Source organism: Cnephaeus nilssonii (assembly GCF_951640355.1).
Source record: "Cnephaeus nilssonii genome assembly, chromosome: 7".
Taxonomy (NCBI): domain Eukaryota; kingdom Metazoa; phylum Chordata; class Mammalia; order Chiroptera; family Vespertilionidae; genus Cnephaeus; species Cnephaeus nilssonii.
Genome location: NC_137078.1, coordinates 75,546,762 through 75,565,579, shown reverse-complemented (window position 1 = coordinate 75,565,579; position 18,818 = coordinate 75,546,762). Strand labels below are relative to the sequence as shown.

General features: G+C 52.6%; 1 protein-coding gene across 12 annotated transcripts in view; it reads left to right on the top strand.

Moving 5' to 3' along the window:
* ERI3 (ERI1 exoribonuclease family member 3) overlaps window positions 1-18,818 on the top strand; it is a 133,025-nt gene that overhangs the window by 105,036 nt on the left and 9,171 nt on the right. For 8 of the 12 annotated variants that reach the window (XM_079777494.1, XM_079777493.1, XM_079777490.1 and 5 more), the window contains one exon: window positions 3,296-3,428. In XM_079777494.1, the coding sequence (XP_079633620.1) occupies window positions 3,296-3,428 (133 nt within the window). The remainder of the gene's footprint in view (window positions 1-3,295; window positions 3,429-18,818) is intronic. The other 4 variants (XM_079777496.1, XM_079777495.1, XM_079777499.1 and 1 more) reach the window with 1 other exon arrangement.

Below are 18,818 nucleotides of genomic sequence, written 5' to 3'. Positions count from 1 at the left end.
TGAACTCCCAGGAAGTCTCTGTTAAGAATCCTGGGTGGGTGTAATCTCTTAGGGAGGATGTCAGGAGTGAGTGGGGAATGGAAGGAGGGGCACACTTGCGTGGGTATACATGCTCCACAGTGTATATATCTGGGAGGAGGGCAGGGGCTTTAGAAATGTGTGCTGAGGGTGGTGGGCATGTGGGTACAAGTGCATAGGCCAGCAGGTTTAAGTATTCAAACCTCATATTGGTGGGAGCACAAGTTGCTATAGGACCCCGTATTCTCTGCATGGCTCTCTGTGTCCACTGGCTGTGCCTGAAAGGTACCTGAGGTGGCAGGGGTAGCTTGAGGTACTGGTCCATCTTACTGTGCCTAGAGGGTTCCATGAGACTGTGGTCACGCGTGAAGTTTCAGTTCTGCAGGGGTATGTGGCAGTACCTAGAGGAGACATGCCAGGATTCTCAGCAGGGCAGCAGAGGGAGAGCCCAGGCTGAAGAAGAGCAGTTTTAATTAACCATTTTTAATATCATTTTGGACTTTGGCTGGTATGTGAAGGCCCCACTGGAAGCAGCATTTGTAAAAATTAAATCCCTCTTATTAGGAGCTTGCCAGACCCATGTGCACGCACTGCCCCTCCCCCGCCCGTGCCCCCCTGAGGAAGTGCTGGATGAGGCCATGTCACAGCAGCAATTGGTTATCACACCTTATCTGGGAATATGAAACTGTGCGGCATGACACCCGCGGCCACGGTGGAGACGCCAATTCATCTCGCCCTGGCTCTGACAAGCTAGACTGCCCTTCCTGAAAGGCATCCGTCAGGCGGGACCGGCGCTGCCGCCTTGCTTGGTGCCCTTGCTTCCTGCCATGGGTTCTGGCTTGCCCTGGTCCAGCCTGGTCCTCCTGGGCTCACTGCCCTCCACCCCCCTTCCACATGTCCCAGTCGGGGGAAGTTCTTGGGGAGTCATTATTATAATAATAATCTAATCATACTGACACGCATTGGGGCAAGCGTCTAATGTTATCTGAAGTGGTCTTCTCGCTTAGCTGCGATAAGACTCAGGATGACGTGCAGATAACGTTGAGCTGCCCTGTCCCTGAGCCGAGAGCAGAGCAGAGGGGCCTCAGCAGCCCTGCCGCCCGCCCGCCCGCCGCTTTAAGCCGGGAAGCGGCAGCACCTGCTAATGCAAGTGTTTAATATTTGATGGGCTGGGATAAAGCAGGATCACCTTCGAATTGAATTGAGTGTCAGCCGAGAATCTATTACTGAAATTCGGGTGTGATTTGACAGCAAAGTAGACGATGTTATTCTTCACTAGTTACTGCAATCTTCTCCCCGACATCACTTAAATATTTTTTTCTTTGCTTGAGTAAACACACATTATCCTTCTTTTTTTCCCTTCCTTCCCTTTTTCCTTTTTAGAAGGAGAAAAAAAAACTATCCAGCTTGCCTTCTCCAGGCTGATAGAGTAGATTGTTATTTCTTTATTTGTCCTATTAAATGGAATTTCTGATCGTTTAATCCGGCCTTTGTAAGTGATTTTAAAGTACTTGAAAGCCGGCCCGCCACTGCTCTCTGGCCCACTGCACTCCAGTCCTGGCCCTGACCATGCATAGCAGCTTCTTCAGCTCTGCACCACCCACTGGCTGCTTTCCCTCCCCGCCTGCATTCACGGCTCCGCCCTGGCTCAAAGCCAGCGACCTCTCCCCTGTCCTTGAGCCTCACACTCAGCCCCCAATTTGTGGTTGCAGCTGTGACTTGGGAAAGGGTGGGAGGGTTGGCTGGGAAGTTGGGCTGTGGCTAGTACCTCCATGGTCAAGGATAATGGCTTTGGAGGGTGCTAAGGGTGAAGTACACTGGCTCCTAGCCTTTCAGTGCCTGTGGGGCCAAGGCTTGGTTCCTGCAGCTGGGAATGAAGGACACTAGCTCTCTGCCCAGCTCCTCAGCCCTGGCACAGACTCTGTGTCCAGCTTCCTATCTTTGTTTCTGAACCTGTGCTGGTGCTCTCCCTGTGAAGGAGTCTGTGGTGGGCTGGGGACCTCTTGGGCATAGTGATGGGCAGGGGCACTTCAGTGCCTGTCTGACCATGGCTGCAGTCACTTTAGTATCAGCAGCGGACTCACCATCTAACTTCTGGGGACTCACCCAAGCTTCATTCCCATTGACCACTGTCCCACATGCTTCCTGCCACTGGAGAAGGGCAGCCTGATGTTTGGGGACTTCTAAAGTGAGTGGAAGGATAATGTTTGAAGTGTCAGCTAGCTATGCAAGCCCACTGGTAGGAGCCCAGGACTTTGCCAGCAGGCTGAGCAGGAATTAAATTCCCAATGGGCCACTTAATGATGTTCTAACCCTTGTATGTCTCTTCTTTCTGGGTCTCAGTTTCCTCACCTGTGACATCAGGTCATCATGCCTGTAAGGAATGTAAGAGCAGGAGCCATCCCTGTCCTGCCATGTACCTTATCTCTCCCTCCCCATGGAGTTTGGCCGCTGTCAGGTGACAGGAGTAGGGGATGGAGGGGAGCAATGAAGTGCTGGGGGTCTGAGCAGATCGATGCCCCCAGCACTTCCTTCCCCAACCCCAGGAAAACAATTAAGTACAGATCGATGGGTGGCCGCTTTGAATATGCATAAGTGAGCACTTGACCTTCAGCAGAGATCTGCTTCCCCTAACACATACACACACACACACACACACACACACACACACACACACACACACACACCCTTCATGTGCTCCCCTCACTGCTGCTTGAGTCTCACCAGGTGACTTTACCCCTCCCCAGTTGAACACTCGCATGGCACTCAGCCTTCTACAGCCTTGCCTGTCTCTGGGTCAAAAGCACCCGTAACAGGCAGGTGGTTGGCCCCCTCTCACTTTGGTTTTCCTATCTGTGAAGTTTGAATACATTAGTCTCCAAGTCTTCTGGACCACAGTCTCTGTGACCAGCAATGCTATGGGAGGGGGCCCAGCAGAGTGCTGAGGACTCTGGAGAGGAGGGAATTTAAGGTGAAGGGGGTCCCCTGGTGAGAGGCAGAGTCCTAACAAGGAGGGTCTTAGTAAATGGGAGCTCTCTAGAGGAGTTGGTGAGGGGGCACCCAGTGAGGGCCAAAGGGCCTCCGATGGGGAGATGCCCAGGAGAAAGGGAGCTCTAGAGGAGGAAGGGGTTTTCTGGTGGCAAGGGGACCCTGTGAGGGGACGCTCATGAAGTGGTATGATGAGAATAAGTCCTCGAGGGAAAGATTTGATGGGGGGAGTGATGGGTTGGCTCAGGATCAGGGCCTCTGTTAACCATTCTTGCCTCCTGTCTTCCAGGCTTACAGCTTCGCCATGGGCTGCTGGCCCAAGAACGGACTTCTAGACATGAACAAGGGCCTCAGCCTGCAGCACATAGGCCGGCCCCACAGCGGCATTGGTCAGTCCTTCCACATGTCCCCCTGGCAGCCCGGTCAGTCTCCTGTCCATATGCCCCAGTCCCCTGGCACACAGAGGGGTTCTGTGGCTTTTTTTGAGCTCTAACAAGGTGCTCTCTGTAGCTGGGGAGAGCGGGGAAAGGGGGTATGAAGGGAGAATGAAACCAGACCATTGGAAAGGGTCTCTCAAAACAATATTTAGGAGGAGACTGGGGTCTGGGCTTTGGGTGGGTCACAGGTGGCCTTGGATTCAAATCAAGGTACCCCTGCCTCTGGCTGAATCTCTGGTGGGAGATGTCCTCAGAGGGGTGGGCACATGTCAGCTCACCCACCCCCCGTGGAGCTGGAGGAGGCTGTTTAATATTGTTTCAAGTCTGTGGCCACTAAACTGGGCGATCAATGGGAGTTAAGGAGATGAATTATTTAAACCTCACCAGCTTTTAATTAGTCGGGGTCCTTCTGACCGATGGCTCCGTCCACAGGGTATTGACTCCCCCGCAGGAGCAGCAGCCTCCATTGAGCGGTGACTGGGTTGGGAGGGGCCACTTGGGGTACCAGGTGGGGGTGCACCCTCAGGGGGATTACTGCTTGGAAGGCAGCTGAAATGGCCGTGGTTCTAGGCATTGGAGGCTCTGCTAGCTTCTGATCTCTCAGTATGGATACATGTCTGTCTGTGAGTGACTCTGTGTGTGTGTGTGTGTGTGTGTGTGTGTGTGTGTGCGCACGCGCGCATTTGGCAACTTCAGCTGCATGTCTCCATGTGTCTAAGAGTATATGTGTGTCCATGTATATCTATATTTGAGGGATGCATGTGTGTAACAATATATCTCTATATTTTCCTGAGGGCGTGTGTCTGTATATGGGACCAATCGTCAGCTTGTTAGAAAGTATGTCTGTTCATTTCTATGTGAATTATTTTGTGTGCATGTGCATACATGTGCATGCAAATGGTTTTTAGCAGGCAAGGCTTTGTTCCAAGTGGGGAGGAGCAGAGGTATTCTTGGGTGGCACTATGACATTATCATAACCTATGTACCTTTGGGGAGGTATCAGGGGCTGAAGGAGGGACTGGCAAGATACACCAAAGGACCCAGTCACTTGCTACAGACGAGCCCCTCATCCTTTCCACAGACATCATTGGTGCCTGGTGGGTGCTGGGCATTCTGAGTAGAAGTTCCTGTCCTTAGGGAGCTCACATCCTGGAGGAGACAGAGACTGAACTGGGCATTTGCCACCAAGCCACGGAGGGCTGTGTTAGAAACACCTGTGCTCCCCCAAACAAGGTTTTCTCAGTTGCCAAATGGCTTCTACTCCTTCATTTACATCTCACTGACTTCTAGGATGCCGTGTATCATTCTTGTTGTGGGGAGAAGGGGAAGGAGTGGTCAATGGGTCTAAGGATTTGGGGGGTACCCCAAGCAATTGCTGTTCCCTCCCAACTGCTGTTCTATGCAATCTAGTGGAGACCCCAAACTTAGCAAGGTGGTATGCCTGGGAGGTGAGCAGAAAGCTTCCTAGAGAAGAGGACACTTGAGTCAGCAGATCCTGGAAGGATGAATAGGAGTTTGCTAGGCAGAAAAATGGGGAAAAGATTTTCTTCTTAGGGGGAAGTATGTGTACAAAGCCTGAGGGCACGAGGAAGCCTGGCATACTGCGATGGCAGGTCCAGGCATCTACAAATAGTTTCCAGTGACTGCAGTGGGACCTTTGGGTTAGGGAATAGCTAGAAAATCGGTGGGGACGTAAGTGGGCCTGGGATGACAGGTTAAAGGGAGTGGGTTTCTCGTGAGGTTTTGATGAGACAGGAGGTTTGTGAGAAAACCGCGTGATCAGAGCTCTGGTTCAGACTCACTGAGGCACTCTGTGCTGCACAAACTAGTTCTTAATAGGTGCTCAATAAATCCAATCAGGTGGTGAGTGAAGAAGTGAGTAGATGAGTCAATGAAAGAGTGATGGGAAAGATAGAGACCAGAGAACAAGGACCAGTGAGAGGACTTGCATTGGCCCAGGGGAGGAGGGACTGCCTGTAATTGAGTCTGGCCAGTGGGAGGGACCAGCGGGACTGAGTTAACTCACCCTGCACAGGGAGCTGGGTGCCCTCCTTCTATGTATCTATCCAGGGTGTGTTTTTGAGAGAAAGGGCTTCCTTGTTTCCACTGTTTGCTGCCTCCTGGGACTCAGCGGTTCCCTTCTTTTCTCTTCACTCGTGTCGATTCTGGGTTAGGACCCCTGAAGTGTTCCTTTCCTCTTTATAGGAGAAGGTTTTTCCATCGGGGTGGGCCCCAGGGGACAGCCCAAGGCTGTGAGTGACAACAGAGTAGAGCTTTGGAGCCAGTTGTTCTGGTTCTCCCGTCCAGAGCCCTGTGACCTTAGACAAGGGAGAGTGTTACTGCCTCTCATGGCTGTTGGGAAGGTTCAGGGAAGTCAGCTGTGTGAAGGGCTTATGCAGTGCCTGGCACACAGTGGGTACTCAAGGACACTGGGGATTCCTGGCATTTGGTGTTTGTATTTTTGAATGAAGGGGGCTGCCCTGCCAGCTCCTGACTGGCTCTGGGGTGTGGGTAAGGGTTCTTGGAAGGGAGGGAAGATGCAGGGCATTAATTGGGCTGGGAGAGGCGGGGAGGGGAGGCATGGGTTTTGAGCAGTGAGGTTAATGGCCCTCGCGCCAAAGAGACAGCTTTAATGAGCTTCAGCTGGCGGTGCCCCGAGTTACTGTGCGTGCTAAAAGGGTCGTGCTGTAAGAGTTTGATGTGGACTATTTCCCAGCCCTGGGGTCAGGGGTCAGCTCCTGTCACTGGCCACTCAGGCTGGTCCTCGGTGACATGGTGCTAATTAACTCTGTGAGGAGCTGCCAGCCTGGAGTGGGGAGTGGTATATATATTGGGGGTGGGGGTGAGGCAGCATTGGTTATGCTGGGCAAGGGTTCTGCAGATCCCACAGCTTAGCCATCTCCAGGATCTGCTTGGTTCTCCCAAATTACCAATGACCCTAAGCCCACCGATGATCCTGAGCCTCTTTCTAAGGTACATGTGGCAGGAGGAGGCTGTGGGGCCTACATTGTGGGGACTCCTGCCAAGCAGTGGATGGTGGAGGTGCTGAGAGAGCAAGGGAGCAGGCATACGGGAGGGGTGGGCTGATGGGAGGGGCAGGGAGACCCAGCTACAGAAGGGGAGATGGCTGGTAGGATGGATATGGGTGGCTGGGTTGTTTGAGAGGGAGTGTGGGAATGTCCAGGCAGAGGAGTGACCTGGTCAGAGCAGCCTGAGAGTATGAGCAGGGAGGACTAGTGAGGAGAAACTGCAGAAGGGGAGGTGCAGTAAGGTACATGGAGGTGAAGATTAATTCAGAGCCCGCAGTGGCTGTGGGAATGGAGTCAGGACCAGGTCAGTGAACATTTACTTTGCTCCTACTATGTGATAAGTGCTAGAAATGTATTGGTAAAGATGACAGACACAGTGCCCAGCCCCCACAGAGCCCACAGGCACAGTCCAGGAGGGGGTATCGGCTTGGCCCTGGGGACTGAGGGAGAGGGGACCCAGCGGTGGAAGCATTGAAGCTCTGGGAGGATGGGCTGTGGGCTGTCAGCATGGCCTCGCAGTCGGGAGGACGCCTCCTGGGGGAGGGGATTGGCCTGGTGAGCAGGGTGCTGCTGGAGCGGCTTGTGGATGAGGAGGGACTGCATGTGTGTAGAACTGGCTGTTTCGTGGGCTCTGTCAGCTTCCCTGGCTTGAACCAAAGATTCTCGGCAGGCAGCCTCCACCAGGGACTGCTGAATGCTGTGCTTCTTTCCTTTCAGCCCGGGTCAGCAAGACACGCACATTATTTGGGGGCATTTATGTTAACAAATTTTATTTTCACACCAGTATTATGAAGGCAGACATCATCATTCCCATTGTATAAGGTAGGAAACTGAGGCTTAACTAGTTAAGTTACTTGTCTGAGGTCACTCAGCCAGATGATTGAGGAGTCAGGATTCAAACCCAGGACCGTATAAATGTTCTTACCACTGTGCTGAACTAGGAGTACCTTTTGGTGTCAGGCTTTGTGCTACCAACAGAGACAATAAGGAAGAAAATAAGCTCACTTCCCTCATTTCCTTCAGTATCAGCGAAACTTACAGGCCTTGACAAAGCTTCAATAGCAACAACGGAGGAAGAAAGGAAAGGAAGCATTGCCACCCCTTCGCTTCTGCTAGAGCCGTGCTCAGAGCCAATGCCCCACGACCACTTCTGACCTCTTTCTGACCCCGACAGTTCTTACTCTTGTGAGTTCGGTTTGCTCTCTACCTCTTGGCTCAGGAAAACCTGTCCATCTTCCAGGGGCCACCTCCTCTGGGAATCCTGCCTGGCCCTCCCAGTGTGGGTGTACAGAATACACCTTTAGTCCCTGATTATAATTTGTTTGCTAATGATCAGTCCCCACATACTTGACCTTTCTAAGGGCAAGACCCAGGCCTCCTTTGCTTCTTTCTTTTTGGAAGTCTGCAAAGGAAGTGTTAGTAAAATCTCACCGGCTGTTGGGACGTGGAGGCCCCATAGATTGCTGGTTTCAGCTGTCTGGAAGAATAACTGGAACCTTCCCTGATGTCCAGCTGGTGGTCCTGCCCTGGTTGCTTAACTCCTCCGCTCAGGGACTGAGGAGGGTCCCTCTGAGGCTCCGGTAAGGCAGGATGGCCAGACAACAAGTGGATCCTCTCAGGAGTTTGTTGCCCAGCACAGTTTGGCACGAGAGCTGGGCTGGCAAGTGGCAGGATGGGGGTCTGGCCCCAGAGGGCAGTACTGTCCTGTGGTCTCCCCTGAAGGAGTGGGGTGTCTATCAAGAGCCTAGTCAGAGCGCATTAGCTCTGTGACATGGATCTCATTAGCGCCCGTGAGAGGTGTCACTACAGGAGAACCGCCGGCTCAGGGAGACTCTTGTACCAAAAGGAAGAAAGGACAGTGACAGCCTTTTCTCTGCTGCTTCTGCCACCAGCTCCCCGGCCGCCCGCCCTCCTCCTAGTGGAGGTGTGGGGGTGCTGGCTAATGAGCTCGGCTACAGTACAGCTTTGCCTTCCCCTCCTTGAAGTTCTCCGGGTCCCTCTGAAGACCTCAGGCCTAGGATTAGCACACAGCAAACACCAGCCCCCCTCTTGCCCAGCAGGGAGTTCCTTCTGATCACCCTGCCTCTGCTAGCATAGGCAAGGGAAAGGAGGTGGGGCCCAGGCAGCCTCTGTGGCCAGCGGGAGGCGGCTTTCACTTCTGGATGGCTCAAGCCCTCTGCCTCCCTTGACCATGCCCACTTCTCTGCAGTGGGCTCTTTCTTCCCAGTTTTGTGATCTCTGCCCCTCCCCTCTCCCCGTGACATCTCCCATCCTGGCAGGGCCTCCATCCCTATGATGAACCTTCCTCCCAACACAAGGAAGAATTTGGGGAGTCTGGCCCAGGGTTCAACAGAATGTGGCATTTAAATATGATCTAATATAGGACTTTCTGGCTCAAGTAGGACCTCAGAATTAGCAAGAGCCGCGTGTCTGGTTTTCAGATGATGCGATGGTGGTGAAGTATTGATGTGAGGCCCCAGCAGACCTGATAGCCCTCTCCCTGGCTGTCCTAGAGGGGACCTCCCCCTGCTTCAGACAGCTGCCTCATGGGGAGGGCCCAGAGACACTGGAGTGCATGCTTCCCCAGCACTACCCCCACTCCTGTCTGTTCTCTGTGGTGTCTCCCAGAGAAAGTGAGGAGGATGGATAGCCATGAGAAGAGAGGACTCTCCAGGCACAGAGGCTCCCCTGGCCGGCTTGGATAGTGCTCAGGGAGAGGGGTGTGCGCCTTCCTCCCCAAGCTGGCACCCTTGGAGCCCCAGGGACATCTGAAGACTTGGTCCTTGCCAGACACAATGCTCTGGTCTTCAGTAGCAACCACAGATGGAAAATGGATAGACGTATGGATGAGTGGACTGACGGATGGATGGAGGAAAGTTCTGGTATTTGTACGTATGTGTTCTGTGTGTGTGCTGCACTGGGAAGTACAATCTTTGTTTCCCTACCTTCCTAGCCCCGGGCCCCAGCCAGGCCTCCCCTTGTCTCTCTCTGTATCTCCTGTCAAACCATCGCAGACGTAAATGACAAAGAAATCAGAAAGACAGATCAATGCCGGCCAAATTAGCACTTGCAGATAGACTGTGCGGGGATGTCAGCGCCCTGACCCCTGGTGATCTTGCTGCCTCCGCTGCTGATATTATGCAAATTGCATCCATCTGGCAGGACCCGCGTGCTTGCTGCTCCTACTCTGAGGAGTAATGGGCTGGGGGTGGGCGGGAGTATTGGAGCAAGAGTCGGTGGAGTGAGTGTGTACGTGTGTGTGCATGTGTGAGCATGTGCTTGAGTGTATGTGAGGGCGTGCGGTGCCCACCAAGCACTGGGTGGTGATGGAGTGATTGACAGGGCAGATAAGGGGCTGCATTGGATTCCTTTGGGCTGGGGGATTAGGAGCAGCCACAGATGGGAGATAACTGGACTTCATTTCAGTTTATTTTCCTCCTTATCCCCTCTCCCCACCTTCACTCCCCGAAAAACACAATCTCTCTAGTTTGCGTTTTCATCAATATTTGCAAGTCATTACCACTGGTTTAAGGTGAGAGACAATGTCAGGGCCCCTCCCCCAATCTTGTAAAGGCCTGGTACCCTGTGAATGGATTCCTAGAGCAGCCCAGACAGCTGTGCTCCAGTGGTGTTCATAGCAGCCCTCCTCCCTTGCCCACAGTATGCCTGGGACGATCCATACCTCCAGGACCAGTCCTGCTGACCTACCTCATCCAACCCAATGCCCCCTGACAATCCCTAAGCTGGGCACTGCCCCACCTACCTGTTGCTGCCGTGTGGCATCCTTGCCTCTGAGTTTAGGTTCCAGCTTAGGTTCTTCTGCCCTGGTATTAGCTGTGCCCCTGGGAGCTGTTCTTCATCTTCTAGGGCACTCTGGACCCTTCTCACAGGTCTTCCAGTCCTTAACACTACTGACCAGGGCCCAGAGCCCAGCGGGGAAGGGTGGGCCTGGGGCCGATGGAGAGGGGAATGTGTGGTTTGGCCTGAATCCCCATCTGTACCAGTAGCCTTCTACGACATTGTCAGATGTAGTCAAGAGGACTTTATCTCATTGAATTCCCAAACCCTGTGAGACAGGAGATATCACCAGGTAGGAAACTGAGGCTCAGGAGGTTGTCATTCATCCAAGGCTACAGAGCAAGGATGTGGAGAGCCAGAATTTAAACACACACCTCTCTAGGGTCAGAGCTCTTAATCGGCAAGCTGTACTTCCTCACTGTCATGCCGCCAACCCCAAGCACACACGCATCGCCACGCCTGGATCCATTTAAAAGAACCATCCATGTACAGTAGGCAGACAAGTTCCTTCAGCTTGTAGCCTCTGAACACAAACCCTGACCCAGACCAGATCCCCTGCCAGGCTGAGCCAGACAGAAGGGAACAGAATTCAAACACCCCCGCCCTCAGGAGCTGTGTGTCTGAGACAATTGGGCTGTAGCAAGAAGGACACACAGAGGACAGAATGTTCCCGCAGCTGAGCCTGCCTAGGGATGTCACAGCACGCGGCATCCAGGCTCCTGCAGTTCAGGGAGGGGCTGAGCAGCTCAGGCCAGCAGCTGTGGTGGCTGAGGTGTAGCTGTCCCAGAGGACCCTCCAAAACTGGGTTCCAGCTGTACCCACCCACCAGGCAGGGTGGGAGCGGGGAGTGTTGGGAACATGTCCGGGGACACGTGTGCAAGGGGAGCTTGTTCTAATGAGGAGAACATGGCTGCTAGTTAGGCGAGGGGCGGGCGGGGAGCCTCAGAGCTGATTGAAGGCAGGGGCAGGGGTCAGACAATTAGGCCCAGATCCGGCTGTTTGATGTGAGTTCTGAGGCCTCAAAGCCTCCCTTCAGCCCGCTCCCTCCACTCCCTCCTCTCCCTCCTCTTTCCTTTCTTCTTCTGCCCAAAGGCAGGAAGGATGGAAACGCTTACTCTCCCTGTTACTATTATTAAACTCTGTGGCAGGCCAGCCAGACCCAGGACTCCTGCCCACAGGGGGCCCCCAGAACCCCAAGGTTCCTTGGACCCCAGGGGGCATCTGGCCAGCAGCCAAGGCCAGCCTGAGGGCAGGGACAAGGTGAGACTCAGGGCAGGGTACCCTTCTGCCGCTCTTGCTTCAGAGATGCTAGTGAATGGGGCCTCCCAGGGGAGATTCGGGCCTGGGGCCATCAGGGCCACATCTCAGGCCTGCTTTGAGCACCCCCTCCTGCAGCCACCTAGTTCTTTTCTGTTCTGTTCTGGGGTTGGGGGGGTGAGGGCATGGTTCATTCATGCTCATACGCCATCACACACACAGTTGTCTGTAGCAGCCACACCAAAACCTCTCCCCACAAGGTAAAGATCCATAGAGCCCCACAGTACTGTCACACTCATGCACCGAAGGGCAGGCAGTGTCCCCCCACCCCCAGCCCCAGCCCCGATGTTATAAGCACATATCGAAACAGGGTCCTACTCTAGTCATACACTGGCTTGTGCAAGAGCCATGACTGTCCCTAGGCAGGGCCCTGGGAGCTAAGCCCCTCCCCCAGAGTAGCTGGGAACTGCAATAAGATCTTGTGTCCCGGGTGGGTGCGGACGGGGTCCTTCCAGTCCCCATCCTAGGAAATAAGCCTTTTGAGCTGGTACTGACCAGAGAGTGGGAGGAAGCCAGATTGGGGGGGGAGGGGGCAGTGGGGAGAGGGAGGGTGGGAGCAGAGATAAATGTTAGCTCATTTCTTCCGTAATTAGTTACTCCCTCATCCCCGCGTTGTAATTGTGAACAAGCTGTAATGTTTAATTAGTCTGTAAATGAAACCCCAATTTCATAATGGCCTGGCTGACAGGGCTAAGTGAGCAGGGGAGGAGAGGAGGGGAGGTAACCGGGAGGGCTTGCTGAGGGGGAGGGCGGGCTTGTGGGATCACCTCTTCTTTCAGCCCCAGCCTGGCCTCTGAAGGGAGACGGCTGAGACTCGGTCCAGCACCTGCACTCGCCTTTACTAGCCTCTCCACTGGCCCTTCTTGCCAGAGAAAGGAGAAGGAAGGGAAGGTTCCTGGCATCCTTATTCCACCCTCCCTGCCTCCCCTTCAGTTCTGTGGTTGGGATACCGCAATCACAGCCCAACCTAGATGCTTCTGGTTAGAGAAGCTGACTCTGGGGGCCCAGGCCTGTGACCCCAACAAGAAGGATACTTTCTCCCCAGGTCCAACCTTCCCCCTCCCAAATCACCCTGCTAAGAGGCCTTTGCTTAGCACCTGGGCCTCAGGATCTGGTCCTATACCTAAAGAAGCCAGTGATTGGCACCAGATAGGCCCCTCCCCATCCACTCCCAGTGCTAATGGAATCTGGCATGGGCTGTGCAGACACCGAGAGGCCAGGCCTTCTCTCAGGAGTATCACAGCAGACTGTGATAAACGGGAGCTGCCGCAGGGGGGAGCCCCTGGCCCCACCGCCGCCTCATCGGTCTCTCCCTGTCTCCCCCACAGCATCCTCACTGCCTGCACACACCCCACCCGCCTGCCGCAGCCATAAATCTCAATTTACGAGGGTGGCGCTGGTGGGGGAGGAAGGTAGCGCCGCTAATGACGGCTCCTCAGCCGGATTTTTCATGTTGCACAGTCATAAATTTTTAAGAACAGCATGGGCAGCACGTTAGCGAGTTATCGAGGCTGCCTCTGTGCTGGCTTCCTAGTTCCAAGAGAGCAGGCAGTCTGGATAGGGCAGAGGAGGCAAATGGGGCAGGGCTGGGGCCCAGCAGCCAGACTAGTGTGGGGGGCAAGGGTAAGGCTGGGCCAAGCAGGCAGCTAGCGTGAGCCTTGGCACAGGGTGGGAGTGTGCCAGAGCAGCTAGGAGCCAGGGACAGGCATGGGTGGGATCAGGCGTGCGGGCACACAGACCGTGGTGTTGGGAGCCTCCGATGGATGCCTCCGCTCCAGGACCTGACACCATGATGTACGGGGAGCCTGAAGACATATGGATTTTCAAAGCGGCCACTTTGAATAGAATTACAAATCCCGACTATGTGCACAATGAGGCGCCTGCCCTTGATTCTTAAGCCAGGTGCTTTTTAGGATTGTTCTTGGGAGCTGAGGTCCCTGGAGTCACCGAGAGAGATTCCTAGGGAAATGCCCACAGAGCGGGTGAATCTGTGGATATTCTGGAGCCAGCCTGGCCTCCTGCTAGTTAAGGCTCATCCCTTCCAGGTGGGGGTCCTGAGTATGTCATTCACCTTCTTGGGCCTCTGGTTCTTCCCTTTAAAGTGGGGTTCGTGATGGCTCCTGCCTCTCCAGGCTTCCTCTGAGGATTTGAAAGTGCTGTATAAACCTGAGTACAGGTTAACTCAGTTGTCTGCTTAAATCTCTGGGAGAGTTTTGAGGGGCATGTCTGGGGAAAAGCTCTCTGCTGGGCATTCGCTTTTGTTCAGTCATTCATTCAGAAGATGTATGTTTGCTGAGGTCTTCTGGGTGCCCAGTCCAGTACTGGGTTTTCAGAGGCGAGGGAAGTCCCTTCCTGGGAGGTGGTCTGAGCATGTGTGGCTGCGGTGGGTCAGTGTTCCCCACCCTGTGCCTGGTCTCCCCTCGGGGGCCACGGGCGCATCCTGTGCTGTTCCGCCATAGCGCACCTAAGCCTCAGAGTGCTGCAAGGCCCACACAGGCCCCTCACAAGCCCCCAGGCCAAGTGCTCCCCAGAGTTTCCTATCTGCATTTGGGGGTTCATGGTCTTGACCATCTCTTGGGAGCACAAAGTCAAGAAATCAGATGTTGCTCAACTCAGCAGAGGCAGTGTGAGTGTGTTTGTATCAGGTGTTCAGGGTAATCCACCAGGACAAATGCTGGTTTAGGGAGAAGAGTGTCTCCCAACTGGGCCTTGTTGGTATAGGGGCAGGCCTCTGCCCCTTTTCAAGCCTCTCCCATTTCCCTGTACTCCATCCAGCACAATGCCCGCCCTCACTTCCTGGAACCTGCCATGCCATCTCTCACCTTAGGGCTTCCCACATTCATTTTTCCCTTGGGCCCCCCATTCCCATCCCTTGGCCTAATTAATACCCACTCATCCTTCGAGCACATCTCAGATTTTGTTTCCCCAGGCAAGTCTTCCCTGTCCCCCAGCGTACTCCCTAGCACCCTGCACTCCTTTTATACACTCTGTCACAGTCATAATTAAGTAATGAGTTGTTTAATGCCTCTCTCCCCCAGTAGATTGTAAGTTCCCTGAGGGCAGGAACTTACATCTGTTTTGTTCAGCTTGTCTCCCCAAAGCATGACATGGCATCTGACTCATGTAGGCAGATAATAAATAAAATGTATTGTTTTGAATTGAGTTAAATTGAGTTGAAATGGCCCTGGCCCACCCCTGTGTGCCAGGGCAAGGGGAGGCGGATTGAGAAGTGCCTGGAGCTGAGGTGGTTCCCATTAGTCCTCATGATTAATTCACAGCCACACTGTGATGGAGTAGGCTTGTCCCCAGTCAGCAGCTCCGCTGGGGCCCACCTGTTAGCGACAAACAAACAAAGGGGATAAATAATGCATTGGGAGCTGAGCCAGGCAAGGCGGCGGTATTGAAATTAATAGGGATTAGCTGAGCAGCTTGAGGATGAAATATTTACCAGGTGAGGCTGGGCTTAGGGAGGGCAGCCCCGCTCTTAGTCCCCAGGCATAGCCAGCCCCGTCTCCAGGGCATCACTGGCTAGGACCAGGAGCCCAGCTCCATTACTGCTGCCACAGTGCCTTGGTTTGCAGGACAGGCTGGTCAGGCTGCTGAGAGCTCGGGTCCCAGCCATCCTCCTGGCACAGCAGGTTTTAGAGAAATCAAGATACTAGGAAGGAGTGGAGGTAGGAAAGGGCCTGGAGCCGGGGGCACTTTAGAAGCTGGGGACGGGATGATTGATTTTCAGGGCCCAGGCATGTCTAGGCTTCAGGTGGCAAATGTCAGGGCTGGAGTAGGTTCACCTGTGATCTTGTCACCCCCCACCTTTCCCTCTTTCTTTTCCGCCATCCTTCCATTCTTCCATTTAATACATAGAGACTGGGGCCTCTAACTCTAGTGCCCTCAAGGGGGTTGTGGTCTATTGGGGGGGGGGGGGGCGTGACCGAGACAATCACAATGGGGAAACCCATAGAAGGGATTCCTAACAAATGTGAGGGCCCAGATAAGGCACCCCAGGAAACAATAGCAGGCCCAGGTCCTGAGGGACAAGGGGGAGTGCCAGCAGAGAAGTGGGGAAGTTCCAGGTAGAAGGAAAAGCTGAGAGTGAGGCAGATGGGGACCCAGAGGGCAACCCACACAGATTCCTGGACTTTCTAAATGCGTTTGGATACTGTCCTGTGAGCAGTGAGGCACTGTTGGAGGTGGTGGTTTGTTGTTTTAATTATTAACTCTTAAACTTCTTACTTTGAACTAATTTTACATTAGCAGAAAAGTTTCTATATATTTTACCCAGCTTTCCCTAGTGTTAACATCTTATATAATCACAGTACAGTTATGAGCACCAGAAAATTAACATTAATGCTATACTCTTAACTAAACTAAAGGTCTTATTGAATTTCACCAGTACTTCCACTAATGTCCTTCACGGATCATTGAAGGGTTTAAGACAGGGAGTGAAATTACCAGATTTGTGGTTTGGAGGGGCACCATGGAGGAGATTGGCAGGGGCGCTGCTGCCACCTAGGTGACAGATGGTGGTGCCCTGGACTGGGAGAGTAGTAGTGGGAATATAGGTTTAGAAATTATTGGAAATTAATGGTAATTAAAAGCTCAGGAGTAGATAAGGTTGCTCAGGAAGAGAGTAGAGAATGAGAAGGGAAGAGGGCCATGGACAGCTCTGAGCAACACCCACATCTAAGGGGTGCTCAGAAGCAAAGGCATGTACAAAGGAGCTGGAGGAGGGTTGGCGAGAGAGGGGTGGTGTCCCTGAGGCCAAGAGAAGAACGTTTTAAGGTGTAAGTCCATTGGGTCGGATCCATCTAAACCTGAGAAGCTTCCTGTGAAGTCATAGGGATCATTAGAGAAAGCAGTTTGGCAAAGCAGTGGTGAGGGAAGTTGCAGGGTGGAAGAGGAGTGAATGAGACCATGAGTGTTAACAACTCTGAAGTTTGGCTATGAAGGGGAAGGGAGATGGGGTACTAGCCACATAAGAAAGGGGACTAAAGGGGGGGTTGTTTTTAAAGATGTAGAAGATTTAATGTATTAACATGCTAATGTGAAAGAACCAGTGCAGAAGAAACAATTGGGGTTACTCATAATGTCCGGCCCCTGAAAAGGCAGTTGGTTGGACACCAGGTGAGGTGGAGGGAGGGGCTTTAGAGGTGACATCAGGATAGGTGCTCTCTTGTAACAGGATGAGAGAACTGCATAGATGCAGGAGTGGCTTCTGTATTTCCTATGAAGGAGATGAGTGTGTGGGTGAGGGGGTCAGGGCTGATGCTGGGAGTAGGGCATTTGAGATTGTAGCAGGGAAAGAAAATTTGAAATTGTCTCTAGGAAGAAAGGGAGAGAGAGTGTGCACACTGACCAGATTGGCTGGGCCATTTTATACACCCAGTTGAGGTTGATAGCTATGATTTTATGGGTGGAGTGAATCTATATGCTTGTGATTTTTTTCTAATTACAACTCAACCCAAATGCAGGCTAAAGAAGGCAGAGTTTGTGTTTTCCCAGGCAAGGGTGATGATGGAAGGAAAAGGGGGCAAGAGAGTTGAGATTATTGGCAAGAAAGGATTGAAATGATGGACCATGGAATCCAAGTTCCAAAATGAGGTGGATCAGTTATGTCGCTAGGACAGAAATTGATTGATACATATCCAATATCCATTGTCCTTCTTCCTCACTAAATAGAGCCCCCGTTTAATTAGGGCAGCAGTGTGTACCCAGTTAAAAAGTTAGTTTTTTTAGTTTCTCATACAGTTAGATATAGTTATGTCTCTGAGATAAAAGGAATTATTGTGTGGGACCTCCAGGAAGAATACTTAAAAGGAAGTGACTCGCTGGTTAATACATTATCCTTGCTTTTTCCTTCTTCCTCTTTCCCAAAATGTGGATGTGATGGTTGGAGCTCCAGCAGCCATTTGGACCATGAGGCAGCTTGGAAATTAGAAACAACATGCTGAGAGGAGCAGGGCAGGAAGAAGCCCAAGTCTCTGATGACTTTGTGGAGCTGTGGGGCTTTAGTCCACCTAGACTGCAAGCCACAGACTAGAAACCTTTCTTAGTGAAGCTGTATTTTCTTTCCTCTCTGTTTTCACATGGGCTCCCGTCTAAACTGCACTCTTTTAGCCTTTTTAGTAACATGGCCTGTATCCTGAGGTACAGCAGGAAACAGTTTGGTCATATGTATAGAGAGAGCATGGTAAGAGTTATGCCTGAAATATCAGTGTCCTCATTGACCTTGGCCCTCCCTCCTCTATTCAGCCAAGTTTACCTTGTGGGGTCCGTTTGTTATAGCGTTCTCTTTTCTGCCTGTACATTCTGTATCCGTTAGTATGCTTCCGGCTGCCAGAAAAAGAAACCCAACTTAGAATACCTGAAATAGTAAGGGGATTTATTACCTCACAGAAGTCTGGAGGGGAGGTGGTCCTCAGGCTGGTTGATTCAGCATCTCGGCAGTGTCAGCAAGGACCCAGGGTTTCCCTTTTTTTTTTTTTTTTCCTTTTTCTTTTATCTTCAGTGTGTTCTTGGCAGGCTAACTCCCCTAAGTTGGAAGGTTGGGAGATGGCTCTGCAGTCTCAGACGTGTGCAAACATGAAAACATCCAGCAGAATGTAAAGGGCTATTTCCCCCTTAGGCTTCTCTTTTTAACAATGAAGCAAGTTTCCATGAAGGTCTTTTAGCAAGTAGCCAGAACCCCCGGTCGCCCCTAGACTAGTGACTGGCCAGGGAAATAGGGTCACCACAAATGGCTCAGACCACAGAGCATTCACCCTGGTCACATGAGTGAGGAGTGGGCTCTCCAGCTTGGCAGGAGGGGCAGGGCTGTTGGGTAAGCAGTCAAAGGTGGACAGGGAAAAAGGTGAAGGCAGGAGGGGTGATGTATATGGAGAAGCAGAGTTGTAAATGGGTTCAAGTGACATGGAAGAAAAAGTGTTTTATCATCAGAAACTAGGAGTATTTGAATTTAATATTTCAAAGGAAGAGCAGTAGAGGATGTTAAAAAGGTTGAAGGTGTGATGGTGGAAATGGTGGAAATAAGGTACAACAGACAAGGCATTCGTGCTGAAGTCAGAGAGCCAAGAGCCTGGCAGCAAGTTTCTCCAAGGACAGGACGTAGGGGCTGTCCCAGGCAGTCCAGGAAGGAGGTGGCCGGGCCTGCACATGCTCACAAGAAATCCTCCAGGCAGGCTGCTGGCACACAGCCTAACCTCTCTATCTCCCAGTGTCCCCGTTTGGAAAG